The 13,965-nt window shown below is 39.9% G+C and overlaps 1 protein-coding gene across 1 annotated transcript in view; it reads left to right on the forward strand.

The window, feature by feature from the left end:
• Window positions 1–13,965, forward strand: part of DYNC1I1 (dynein, cytoplasmic 1, intermediate chain 1) — a 312,180-nt gene that overhangs the window by 205,698 nt on the left and 92,517 nt on the right. Inside the window, exons 9-10 of the mRNA XM_008565819.1 lie at window positions 1,611–1,710; window positions 8,650–8,775. Of these exons, the coding sequence (XP_008564041.1) occupies window positions 1,611–1,710; window positions 8,650–8,775 (226 nt within the window). The remainder of the gene's footprint in view (window positions 1–1,610; window positions 1,711–8,649; window positions 8,776–13,965) is intronic.

A 13,965-nucleotide genomic window follows, 5' to 3' on the forward strand; every position in this document is an offset into this window, starting at 1 on the left:
ATATATATATATATATATATATATATATATATATATATATACATGCCTTTTAGGGAACACATATGCAAGGATATATTTACAGATAAAACAAACAAAAAACCTAATCAACAAAAGCAAGTGAGCCCAAATGACATTCTCACTGACTGTAGCACATGTACTGGAAAAGGCAGTGGCTTTCAACCAACATCATGGAGATAATAGGAGGCACTTGATGAGCCTCATAAGAAACAGATATAACTGATTTTTAGCCACAGATTTCCTTTGGCTGAGAACAATAAGTGAAAGTGAGATCACCTGCCTTTTTCATTAGATCTGATATTTTACTATTTCTAAAATTCAAATACGTTCTTGAAGGACAATGTCTTATCATCACTGAGGATACTCAAAGGAATGTAACGGAAGCTCTGAAAACAATTTCAAAAGGGAGTTCTGTAAATGTTCTCAACTGTTGGCTGCATCTTTACACTACTTTGAAGGGTCAAAAATATTTTGAATGTACATGTTCTGCGATATTTTTCTTTTAACAAAGCATTACTCTGTGGCTCAGTTGATTTTGTTGGTCCTCTTTCCCTCTGGGTGCGTGGCCAAGTATTATCCCAGGTTCTTGGCAGGACTTTGCTGCATGCTCCTCTCTCCTGAGTTTGTAATGGTGGAGCTGAGGAAGGGTTAGCTGGGAAAAAAAATCATAATAGATCAGCTAATTAGAGCCCAAAGAAATAGTCTGAAGCCAGTCACAGAGTCTGAACAAAAGCTATATAGGATAAGTGATGCAGAGTGCAAGCCAATGGAATGCAGCAAATGAACAGAAGAAAGGTGAGCATAAAGGAATTCCTGAACTGAAGCCCAAGCAATTTAGGCAGCTTTTTATGCAGATCCAATAGCTGCTGGCACAGAGCAAGTATTACTCAGTTTAAACTCTTAGCCTCGTGGAGCAACTGCATGACCAGTGCAGAGTTCTTCAAAGGATTTGTGATGGCCAGTTGAATATCAGCCAAGTAAACACTGGCCAGAGTATAATCCTCCTAGAGCCAGATGCAGTTTTGGTTAATGGCAGGAATGGTAAGTATCTGGAACACATCTAATGAATACCTCACTAACCACTATGCCTGTCTCATGGCAGAAATTATCACTTACTATTGAGCAAGGAGGCAACCACTATAGCCAGTCAGAACTTACAAGTAAATAGAAACATGCATATCATTTCTGGTCCAGATAAGATTATACTGATATCAAAGAATCCCCTAGTGTGTTGTGCTCCCTTGATAGCATGGAGATTTCTAATATAACCTACTTTGGGCTAGAGCTTGGTAGGGGGAGGAGAATGCTTCAGGACTGGTTAAGATGGGATCCTGAAACAAATTTGACATTTGATACTAGAGTTGGAACAACATGTGGAAACCTTTTCTGGGCCAGGTTAGAAAGAGCTTTTCATAAAGGAGACCATCTTTAGTTCATTTATTTATGATCAGAGTTTGCTGTCTAGATTAATGTTTTGGCTTCAGAGTATTGTGTGCCGTGCTTTTGCCATTTCACTGTTTCAATATGAGCAGCATATACATAAAGCCCTCTTCTAAAGCATCATATTATCTCTGATATTTAAACTCTCCTAGGGATGTTCAGGCTGGAGCCAATCTTTCTTTCAATCGTCAGTTCTATGATGAGCATTGGTCCAAGCACCGAGTAGTCACTTGTATGGACTGGTCTCTCCAGGTAAGAATTATTGCTGGGGTGGGACAAACTGGGTTTGTGTTCTCATGACATTTGTCTAAAAAATTAGAGAGATGTGTTCCTCCACTTTGTGTTTACCAACCTGCAATTTTCTTCTCTATGCCCGTTGGTTTTCTTTCTCGTTTTACTAAGGTTTATTTTAAATTCTTCAATCGGTTATTTATATTTATTGAGTACTATGTGCTAGGTACCAGACAAGGAGCCAGTCCATTCTGTCCATGAAACTGCTCTCATTAAGGTCACCATGGATTTCTTACTTGTCAGATACCGTGGATATTTTTAAGCCTTCATCTCTTTGTCAACCACCTTAATTGACTTCCCTGTACTTACTGAAACAATCTTTTCCCACTGAGTTCTCTCTGCTCGATTCTACTCTCTTCTAGTTCTCTGACTTCTCTGAGACTTCTTTTTCCTTGACCAACCTTGGGATCCCTGTGGCCTGCCTTCATCCTCTGATGTGGATTCAATCTCTGCATGGACAGTCTCTTTACATCTCCCACCCAATCTCTTGAATTCCACTTTGTACACCAGACATATCCATTCAGGCGTACCACATAATTTCAAACTAATCATTAACTCATTATTTCCACATATCCCAAATCCCCAAATCTTTTTTTTTTTTTGCCTACTACATTATCTCTATGTTAAAGGTATCACAATAGGGCTGGCTGGTTAGCTCAGCTGATTAGAGTGCAGACCTGTAACACCACGGTCAAGGGTTTGGTTCCCTGTACTAGCCAGCTGCAAAAAAAAAGTTAATAAATTATAAACAAATAAAGGCATCACAATATACCCAAGGACATAGAACAGAACTTTCATCATCAACATTACTAACTTTTTCTTATCTTCCAGGCACAGTCTGGCACCAAGACTGAACATTTCTCCACTTATATATTCATCATCTTATACCCCTACTACAGTGCTATTGTTAACCTTCTTGATGGTCTTTTTTTTTTTTCTTCTGGCACTGGTCAATACAAGAATTGAACCCTGGATCTTAGTGTTTTTAACTTGTCTTCTATTCGTGCTTGTCCACCTACAGTTTTCCCTCTGTACCTCTACCCAAATAATCTTTCTAAAATATAAATCTGATCACTTTACTCCCTGGATTAAAACTCTCCATTGCCTGTAGGAAAAAAGCCAAAACTCATTAGTGTGGCATTCAGAGTAAAAGCAGGCAAATTTACCAAAAGCCGATTTGCTGACTGGCCAGCCCCATCAATTGACAATATACCAAGCACTATGCCCTCCTCGAGTGGCTAAGTAACATGTGAAAGTCACACAGCCTCGTTGTGGTGAGGTGAGAGTTTGAAACCAGGCAGTCTGGTGCCTGACCCCACACGCTGTGTTCCCTCCTGCAATGACATCGACATCATGGCAATTAGGGAAGCTGCAAAAATTGGTCCTAGGCATTTATGCACAGCACAGTTTCTGCTTTCTTACAGTCTATACTTTAATTGGGAATAATTTCATAGCTAGCTTTTAATTTGTTTCTTATATGTGAATCATGGTGCCAACTGCTTTAAGGCTTTATCTTATTTCACCCTCACAACAGTCACAAGGCAGGCACTATTGCTATCTCCATGTTATAGATAAAGAAACTGAGGCTCAAACAGCAAAGTAATTTGCTAAAAATCACTCATCTAGGATGTGGTAGAGCAGGGATTTGAACCGTAGCCTTTCAGCATTCCAAGGCATATGTTTTTAACCACTGCCTCCCACAAAGAGCTTCTGAATCTGAAACCCAGAGAGCTTAACATGTGCTGCATGATTTGGGGCAGATAGCAAGAGCTCCCAGAGTTCAGTGGAAGTTGTGATCTATTGCTGATCAGATAGAGCTTCTCAAAAGACTGAGATTTAGACACATGGAGGGGAGAAGAAAGTGATCTAGGCAGAGCAGTAAAACAGACCTCTTTTAATCCTCTTGGAGAACAGGGGAACTGAAGAGGAGTGTAATTCCCCACAGCCGGACTGTCATCAGCCACCAAGGGGGTGAGTGTCCTCTCCTCTTGAATCCCCTTTCACATCCAGACAACAAAGCACACAGTGTATGATCATGCAGAGACTTAGACAAGCAGGGTTTGCCTGACCACTTTCTGCCAGTGTGTGGGTGGTCTATGAGCACGCTCCGTGTGCGCACAGAAATCAGAGCCAAGCCGGAGGAAACACTTAGTTCGGCTTGTTCACTTATTCAGAGTCTGGAAATTACACAGAAACCTTATCTGACACATTCCTCAAAGACAACTGTTACTTGTTCCTGGGTCGGCTGATAAGGCTCCCTGAGGAGGCAGCATCAGAAGGGCTGGTCCCCGTCTCGCCTCAGTGTCTGATGGGCTGCATTGCCCATGGATTTGTTTCCATACAGGGTCCTGCAGGATGTTTGTGTTGCAGGAAGTGAAACTGGAAAGGGCAGAGGCTCCTATAGGGAGAGACCACATTTATTTTCCCTCTATTTTGTGTAACTTGCCCATCTACACTTTGGGGAAGAGGTGTGCAATTCTGAAAAATGTATTTTATGTAGGACATAAGAAAAAAGAATTGGAACCATCAACTCCTACATCACAACACTTTTGTGGGGTTCGAAGGACCAGGTTTTCATTCTTATGGGATGAAGAGACTTTCCGAATGGATCTAGATCAATCCAGTGATGTTAAGAAAGAAGAAAAGGATTGAAGCACAGTCTTAGAGTCTAGAAGGAACATGTATGCTAGGATGATTTCCTCAGTGGAATAGAACAAAACTGAGGGAGAAAAAGGAAGAAACTATAAGGTTTGGCATAGCTTTGATCTCCTGAGCTTCTTAAACAAAGCACTTTAACTTGGCGATACTTGAAAAATATCATGCAAACATTATTCCCAGGGAGAAATTTGGCCACTTGGGGAATGTCAATTTTGTCATTTGTTGAACATTGTTTAGCACAGTGGGTCAACAATATTATCCACGTACCACATGACAGATTTTCCAGACATGTACAAAACCAGACTCATGATCTTACTCCTAACATGTATACTCCTGTCATGTAAGTTACATCCTCCAACCCTGCAGTCACCCAAGATACAAAGCTGGGTAATCTTTGACAGCTCATTTAGTTGCTAAATCCAGTCAAATTTACAGTAGCAAAAAGATTTCCACTGACACCAGTTCAAATCCGCTAACATGTAGATCTGACACCTACTTTATGTCATGCCCTCTACTTCTTGCTTATATTAGGATGTAGCTTTCTAGCTGGTCTCTCTACCTCCAGTCCTCTACAGGGTTGAGTCACTATAAGTACTGCTACCAGGTTGACCTTTATAAAGATTACTTATATGCTGTCTATATCACCTTGGGCAAGGTGCCTAACTTCTCTTGGCTTTAGTTTCCTCATCCATAAAACGATGATGATAATAATACCTAGCTCTCATGCTTTTTTGTGAGAATTAAATGAGTTAATGTATTGAAAAGACATAGAGTTAAAAAGTGTCTGGTGCATGAAAAGTACTCAATGAATGTGACATAGTAGTAAAAGCAGTAGCAGCAGTCATATTAGTAGCTGCAGAGTATGACTCCTTGGGTGCCCAGAGCAAAATCTAAAATCATTAGCCTGTGTTCAGTGACTTTTGTGACAATGCCTTGAGGCATTTCTAACCCGTTCTTCTTTTATACCTCTTCACATAACCTGCCTTTCAGCTAAATACTACAACCTGATGTTTCCTGAACACATTCTTCTCCACTGTATTAGTTAAAAAAAAAGAAAAAAACTTTATCCCTGTCAAGGTTAAGCAGAAAGGAAAATGTATTGGAGAGCCACTAGAGTAGTTAAGGAACCTATGGGAAAGATGAAGAACTAGAATTCAGGAAAAGTAGGTATCTGGGCAGCTTAGGGGACCTCACCAAAAGGAAGCTGTGATTATCCTGACTCTTTTACCATTCCACGGGTTCTCTGTGTCAGTTCAAAATTTACAATATCCCAGTTAGAGAATGGGATTGGCTGAGATGACTGAAGTATCAAACCTGAAATTAATTAATCATCCCTGGGAAGTTATACACCTATGTATCGGGGTGATCTCCAAAGAGAGAGAATCATATGAACCAGGTGGATACCCAAGAGAAATCCACACCCACTTTTGTGCCCTTGTTCATGCTCCTCTCTCCTAACAATCTACTCACCTGACAAGGCACAACTCAAGTCCTATTTCTTCTCAGAAGTCCCCTCCCACTTCTCTCCTGGCCACCCCCCACCCCAACTAAAGTGCTTATTTTCTACAGAAACTTGCATATACCTCCATCTTAGCACATATAGTGTTCTGCTTTTATGTGTGTGTTGTAGTTTTTCCCACACGTGTCTTGCCTCCCTGACTTAATGGTGAGTTCCCATAAAGCAGAGCACATTACTGTGAATGTCTTGTCCTGCATTTCACCTGGCACAGGGCCATATATGTGCATAGGGGGCACATGATGGATTCCACAGTGGACAGGAAGGGACGTGGCCTTTTAGGCCCAACAGATTTCAAGCGGGGTCCTCACTTCATCTCAATTAGCAATATGACTTGGAACAAGTTACTCACTCAAGTCGCTTCTTTGTAAACCATTGCCTACTTCAGAGGATTGTGAGGACCAAGTGAGTTAACATATCAATTGGCTCAGAGTCTGGCACATCATGGGCACTTAAAACATGTTGGCTCCTTCCTGCCCGGTAAATGCTAGATTTCATTTTTTTTGCAAGAATAAACCAGGATGGAGAGCATATCTGATAATTTCTAGGTAAAATTCCCCTAGGTCAAATATTGAATAATCCAGCCCTATGAGTAAGCAAATGATCACAAATTTCATAATTGTTCATATTCTCTTTTAAATCATAGTTTTTGACAACATTGAAGATTTAAATAATTGTTTAGAGACTTTTTATTGGAGAATAAGAAAATATGACTAGTCATGTTCAAACAAACAAACAATGGAAAAAGGCATACTAGAGGACACTTTGAAATCATAAAAATTACACAAATAAAATTTAACAGTCTCTTTAGGCCTTATGATCCCAGTTATAGAAATTCTTCTGAAGGCATTTGACAGGTATTTTACTAAAACACTCCCTGTTTTCTAAAGGAGTTTTAAAACCAAATGACTTAAAATATTTTTAAAATGGAAAAAAGAAAAGCTGCAAGTGGGTGCCAGCGATAAGACCCAGATGTGAAGTTGTGGGATATCATTCCAGACACATCTGGCTGCTCCTTGGCCCCTGTGGTAGTGCTGTCGATGTTTACAGAGTTGACTTTTCACGTGTAACATAATTAAACTTCAGATGGACAGTCTGGAGACTTCTGTGTTTATCTGGATGTACATTTCTTTGAATGGTCTTTGAATCAAAGGCCTCTCTTAATAGTCCTTTGATTCATCCACTAAGGAGCATTTTCTAATAAAGAATGATTACTTCCCCTGGTGGCCACATACATGTGTATCATTACATCTCCTCTGCAGCAACCAGCAAGTTGTAACTCTCTGCAGCTTTCCTAAGTTGAGACAGCTGAATGAATAATGCCACACAGAAGACTTCAATGTAGTTATTTTTGGTATAAAAAAGCCAATATTCAAATTTATAAGGGCAATATTTTGTTAAATATATACACAGCATAATGAAAAAGGAGAAAAAATTATTTATGAGAAAAGAGGTGATATGATCTGCTAGAATCCTAATGCTGTTTTTTAGTGGGGTTGCCTTATGAGAAGCTCAGGTAGGAATGGCATTTTCATGAAATGTGTTCTAACTCATAAATACGTCCTATAAGAAAGATGTAAACAACACAAAAGAGGTATTTCAATGAGAGTGAGTATCAGACTCATAGATACACCTCTGTTCCTCCAAACTACCCCAATGAGGCTGGGTCATGGGGGTGGGGGAAAGGGAAAGGTTGTAAGACATTAAGCAGGGGAAGTAGAAAATGACAGATCATTAAAGATACAACATGTCCTGGATTTTGCCTTGAAAGCAGTGATGAGCCATTAAAGCATTTTAAGCTGAGAAGTGACTTAGCCAAATGTATATTTTGTAAAGTCATCCTGACAAAGGATGGAGAGTGGAGCAAGTAAGGGTAGGGCCTGGCAATCCTGAAAGCAGGAAGCTATTTAGGAAGCCATCGCCTTCATTCAGACAAGATATTAATTTAGGAGGCTCTGACCTTAAGGATGGAAAGAAAATGTTCATTTGAAAGATATTGAGGAAGCAGTGAAGTACAGTATGTGGGGAAGAGAGAGAGGAAGAAGTAAGAATGAATAGATGAATATAGAAGGTCTGGCCTGGGCAGCCAGGTAAATGTTAATGCAAGGCACATTGGAAGAGCAGTAGGTTTTGTGTGGAAGTCAAGGAGCTCATTTTTCGATGTGTTCCATCTGATGTGTCTATGGACAGCCCTGAGCAATCCCCAGTAGGCAGTCAGATATAAAGATATGCAGCTCAGAGAAAAATCAAGCCCAGAGATATAGATTTGAAAAATATCAGCATAAACTTAATAAAGCCATTGGAGTGGATGAGGTCACCCAGGGTGAATGTGTAGACAAAGGAAAAACAAGGTCAGAGAACAGCCCCTCTTGGAATATAATAGAAGGAGAACCTGTAGAAACTAAAAAGAGTGGTCAGGGAAGAAAATCAGAAAGAAAAAGATGGAAAATAGGAGAAAGAGGGAGTAGCCCAAAGCGTCAGATAATACAGAAAAGAAGCAGTGTCTGCAGTTTAGTAGTCATTGTGAGTGACTATGGCAAACACACAGAGAGTGTTAGAGGCAGAAACCAGGTTGCAGTAGGTTGAGGCAGTAGGTTGATATTAAGTATGCCAGAAATGAAAAAGCACCATTTACAGCATGTAGTACTGCCTGTGTCTGTAGGCATAAGAAAGTTTCCTTTGTTGCCATCTTAGCGTAATCCATCCTTGTGACCTCTTCCATTTAGTACCCCGAGCTGATGGTTGCTTCTTACAACAACAATGAAGATGCTCCTCATGAACCAGATGGAGTGGCCTTGGTTTGGAACATGAAGTTTAAGAAAACCACACCAGAATATGTCTTCCACTGTCAGGTAGGAGTCGGCACAGTAAAAATATCTTACGTCTCCCACTAGACCAAATATAGCTCATGCTGTAGTGCATCTGTCTTATGTTGAGAGGAAGAACTGGGTTTAAAAATGGAATTGTTGACAATTTTGGAAAATTCCCCAGCCTAATGTTTTGGGAAAGTGGCAACCCTCCCCAAACAGTTAGAAAGCCTGGTTGGGGACTGTGTGTCATTTTCTTTCTATTTAAAACAGCCCCCATGAGGATGAGTTTATAAAGACCTCGCACTTAGGAAGAAATCGTGGTGAACCACTTCCTTTGCCGAGCAGCAGCATATGCTTGCCCACCCACGTGGACATCCTCAGAGCACTGCCATTTCAAGTCTCCTCCTCCCTCTGAAATGTAGTTCAATGGATTTTGTCAATTTTAAGTTTACAGGCGCCATATTGCTTTATGGATAATAATACTTCTGTAGCTGGTTTGGGGGAAGACTTACCACCAATGTTTCTTGAATTGTTGGGAAATGTAGATGCTGTTTCTAATTTGCAAGTGCAGAGATAATTTCAAATAGTTTTGAATATTCTGCTCCTTCTATCTGCGGACACGTGCCTTCTCTCCCATTTGACAGAATACAGGCTGAAATTATGCTACACTTGCCCACGTTTGGTTTTGCTCTGTTGCTGTGACTCTGCCTAAATAATAGGCCTCAGCATCAGCCGGTACACCGACCCCTCTATTAATGCCCCTATCCTATGATTATGCACAGGAAAATGAAAAACAAACATTCCAGCTCAAAGTTTCAGTTCCTCAAATATTACAATTCAGAGGCTGTGAGTGGCAGCTTACTCAGAACACAAATACTCATATACATCATTTGAAGAGAGTGGATAGACCTGTTGATTTTTGGAAGCCTAGTGCCATTTTGTATCTAAGAGCCGAGTATCTTTGTGAACTAAAATATGTTTAGACTTTAGAACATTATCAGATATAATTTGGAAAACAGGAGCTGCTGGAATAAAAGTCCCAGCCTCAACCTGATTGAGTAACCTCTAACTCTGACCATATTTTTCTAATTTGGTATCTCAAAAACAACTTAACAAGAAGTCTAGGTTCTGCATAGTAAATAACCTTTATTTTCTGTGCCTTTGAAATAAGAAGTTTTTATTCTTTTTCTTTTTTTTTCCTAGATTATCAAGTTTGTCAGTCTGATATGCTCTTTCTGTAAACATAGAAGCACGAAATCCTAATTTTGTTCAGTTTTAAGAGGTTCACTGAATTGCCAGGAAAACTCTAAAGATTATGGGATAAGGAAAAGCATATTTTTTGAAAAACAGTGCCTTTTAAACTATTTTGATTTTACATAAAGCATGTCTTTAATTTTTAAAATTTAACAAGTAGCATATATTGTTTTAAGCAATGTACATGATGTTTTTAATAACTTTAAAAAATTTAATTATATTAACTGGCTACAGGTAGCCTGGTGCAATTTGATAATGCACTTAATATTCACAACGTTACATAGTAAACAAGTCAATAGGAACATGATAATGCTGAGTGAGGAAACAAATTCCAAAGGTCTTTGAAAATAACTAGAATTTTTTGATTACATGTTTTTATCACGTGACAATAGCTAGCATTGATTAAAGAGGACATTCTTTCTTCTGGTATCTTTCAGATCAATTACTAAAGATTTCACAAACGAACATTTCATTTTATTTTTAGTTTCTCCCTTAAGTGATACAATATATGTATGTAAGAAGAAAATATTCTCCTGACTTAAAACAGAAAAAAAAAATTCAGAAGAACCCTAAATATATTTACAAGGTAGTTACACCAGAGTTACCACAAGATGCTGAGAAAAATATCTCTCTATCTCCCAAATTCTTACTACTATCTTCACTTCTTCTGATGACCAGAAGCAAATGCGGATCCTAAACTCTGCTTAGCATTCCCAGTGGAAAAGTGAGAATGCTAACACTTTTAAACTGTAGGGTTGATCAAGTGATATCCAAACTACCATTAAGACTCTGAGACAGAATGTATCAAATAAAAGCTGTTCTATTTAACCACACATACGTTTAAAAATATTGAAAGTTATAATTGTGTTACTCAGATATAAATCAGTAGTTCATATAAATGATGCTTAATATTTATGAAGGAGTTAGAAAATCTTATCAAAATCCAAAGTGCTGAACACCATGATAGTACCTAGTTTCTGCCTTAAATGTTCTTAAAGTGATCAATTGTAGGAACTGTAGCAGGAGGAATGTAGGACCAAGTCTGGGAGGGTAAAGGGTAGGAGCTTGAATGCCTCTCAGGAGAGGAGGAAAGTGAAGAAGTGAGCGCCGCAAAAGTAGTTATGAAGTCCTTCTGAGGAACCCAGTTTAGTAGCCAGAGTTCTCCAGAGAAACGGAACCAATAGGAGATATATATCAGGTGTCAGATAGATAGATAGATACATACATACATACATACATACAGAGAGAAAGAGAGAGACAGAGAGAGAGAGAGAGAGAGAGAGAGAGAGAGAGAGAGATTGATTCTAGAAATTGGCTCATGCGATTGTTGGGGCTGGCAAGTCCAAAATCTATGGGGCAAGCTGGCAGCCTGAAGATTCAGACTATAGTTGATGCTGTAGTCTGGAGTCTAAATCTGCAGGGTGGGTCTCAAGATGGAGTAGAGTTTCTATGTTACTGAGAGATGGGTTCTTCTTTGAGAAACCTCAGCCTTTGCTTTTAAGACCTTTAACTGTTTAGATGAGGCTTACCTGCATGATGGGTAGTAACTTACTTTACTCAGTCTACTGATTTAAATGTTAATATCTTCCACCAACATCTAGACTGATGTTTGAACAAAGCACTGAGCACCGTAGCCTAACCAAGCTGACACATAAAATTAACCTTCATGCCTGGATTTCACCCCAGAGCATTCCAGGACATAAGTGTCTTTCACAACTTCTAAAGTCCTACTAATTTCAGATCACTTTGGGCTGATGAGCAAATCTTTATAAGGGAAATTGTTAGACTTCAAGGGAATGGGATCTTTCCTAAGAGGTGAAAATACACATTAATTTGAGGTCATGGGGAATGTCCCTATGACATAGAATCTGTGAAGAAAAAAAAAAGATAGTAACACATATCAAGAATATACTGTTTACACCTATTATCATAAACTCTCGGTGCCTCCAGATGAGAAACTGGCTCAGAGAAGTCATGAAGCAAGGGCAGTGCCAGTGAATGGCAAAGCCGGGTTTGAGGTCAGCAGGTTTTACACCAAATCCCATATCCTGCCTCACACTGCATTAGTAGGGGACACAGCCCGCTAACACCATGCAGGTGTGTGGCATGGGAGGGGCTGAATAAAGAAGACATAGAACAAACTGGGGTCTCTGCCTTAGCTGATCATTGCAATCACCTGGGCAACTTTAAGAACTACTGATGGCTGGGTTCCATCCACAGAGATTCTGATTTCCTTTGTCTGAAATACACCCTGGGCATTTTTAAAAGCTCCCAAGTGATTTGAATATGCAGCAAGAGTTGTGGACCACTGGAATGTAGAACAGAGATGAGGAAAGGGGATAAGGTGACAAAACTAGCCTCCTTATTTGGAAGTGTGTAACTTTTCTTCTCACCCCCAATCCCCTTTTCCTCCTTGGCCCAATCTACGTGGCATTTCTTGCCTTTATTACCCTGATGCTCATCTCCTACCTGGCCCCATTTGAGAAGCTTCCTAACTGCCCCTGTCCCTTCCCACCCCTGCCTCTCCCCTTCCCTCCTGCCCCCCACCTCAACACACACTCATTTTCTCTAGCTCAGTTACTGCTGGGATCTGCTTTTATGGTGGGCAGTCAAGAGGCCCAGCATTGGTTATCTAGGAAGGGGCTCAGGACCATGTGTAACATGATGTAGGGACAGTGTGCACTGGAGAGTGCTGTTTCTTTCGGGGTAGTAACACACCTCAACATGGTTGATATCCATGGAGTTGGAATAAAAGCCAGGTTAGAGTGCTGAGTACGCCTGAACTGGTGGGAGATCACATCAGGGGTCCTTGGGCAGACAGAGAAGTTATAGTTAAACTAGTGAATGGAGGTTAGGTGGAGAGAAAATTAAAGGAAATTTTGTTACCATGCACTAAACTGTAATACCTATAGCGATGTCTACATTTGTCTGTATTTTACATTTTCCCAACACTTCTGCCTCCGTGATCCCAGTGATCCTGACAATGGAGAGGTAGCAAAGATGGGATTCCTCTTTTCCAGCTGAGAGATTTCACACTGTAAGGGTTACCCAACTAGTGAGCAGTACAGTCAATACTGAAACTGAGACTCATCCTACCGTCTAAATCATGCCCTCTCCCCAGCTGTCTTCTAAACGGATGGGCAGAGGCCATGCAGCTCATTCAAGGTACATTTTTTGGCAGCTGGCAATTAAAAGACATTGGTTAGATATGGTCCTAGGTATAGCTATCTTTACCATTTTCTAAATTAAAGGGAAAATGAGAGAGCCCACAGAATTGAATATATATGTGAAAAAACAAAACGCTCACTCACCAATTTACAACTTTTCTTCTAAATTCTTTCTGATCTTTGGTAAATCTTATTTATTACAAATTGTCCTTTCTAGATATTAACTCATTGGACTCAGTTGATTTGAATGTGTTTCCACACTCTCCTATGATGTTCCAATAATTTCAAAGTTAGACAATTAGTTTGCTTAGGAGGAAAGAGGACTGGGGATAGGGAGTAACAAGGGTGCCTTATGATGATTATACTTCTATACTTTGGAATAATTGCATTAGCTATCCATTTCTTGCTGAGCTCTGCTGATTCTTCATATGTTTCCAAAGTATATAACTGCAAACAAATCCAAAGGCTCAGAAGAGCATTGTTTCAGGCACTAGAAAGCAAATGCACGAGAAGCAGACATCAGATCAGCATTCTTTTGCAAAGACTGACAGGCTTTTAGCCTTATCATAAAAAGATTTCAGTATGAAGGCTCATTTCTCTGTTATGAATAGGAAGGCCAAATACCTTCTACTTTCATGGGAAGTTTCAAGTCTTTCTAAACTGAATTTTTAGTGTGGGATCTGGTCCTGCACTTTCTATTTTAAAGCTGTCTATAATTGGAAAACATCGGTGGACTCTGCATAGAAATCAGCCACTCTGGCCATCACACAATCTGGCAGGGCTGCTGCTATCCTCTGTAGTGGCTTCACAC

This window comes from Galeopterus variegatus, unplaced genomic scaffold, assembly GCF_000696425.1.
Source record: "Galeopterus variegatus unplaced genomic scaffold, G_variegatus-3.0.2 Scaffold206, whole genome shotgun sequence".
In the NCBI taxonomy this organism is placed as follows: Eukaryota; Metazoa; Chordata; class Mammalia; order Dermoptera; family Cynocephalidae; genus Galeopterus; species Galeopterus variegatus.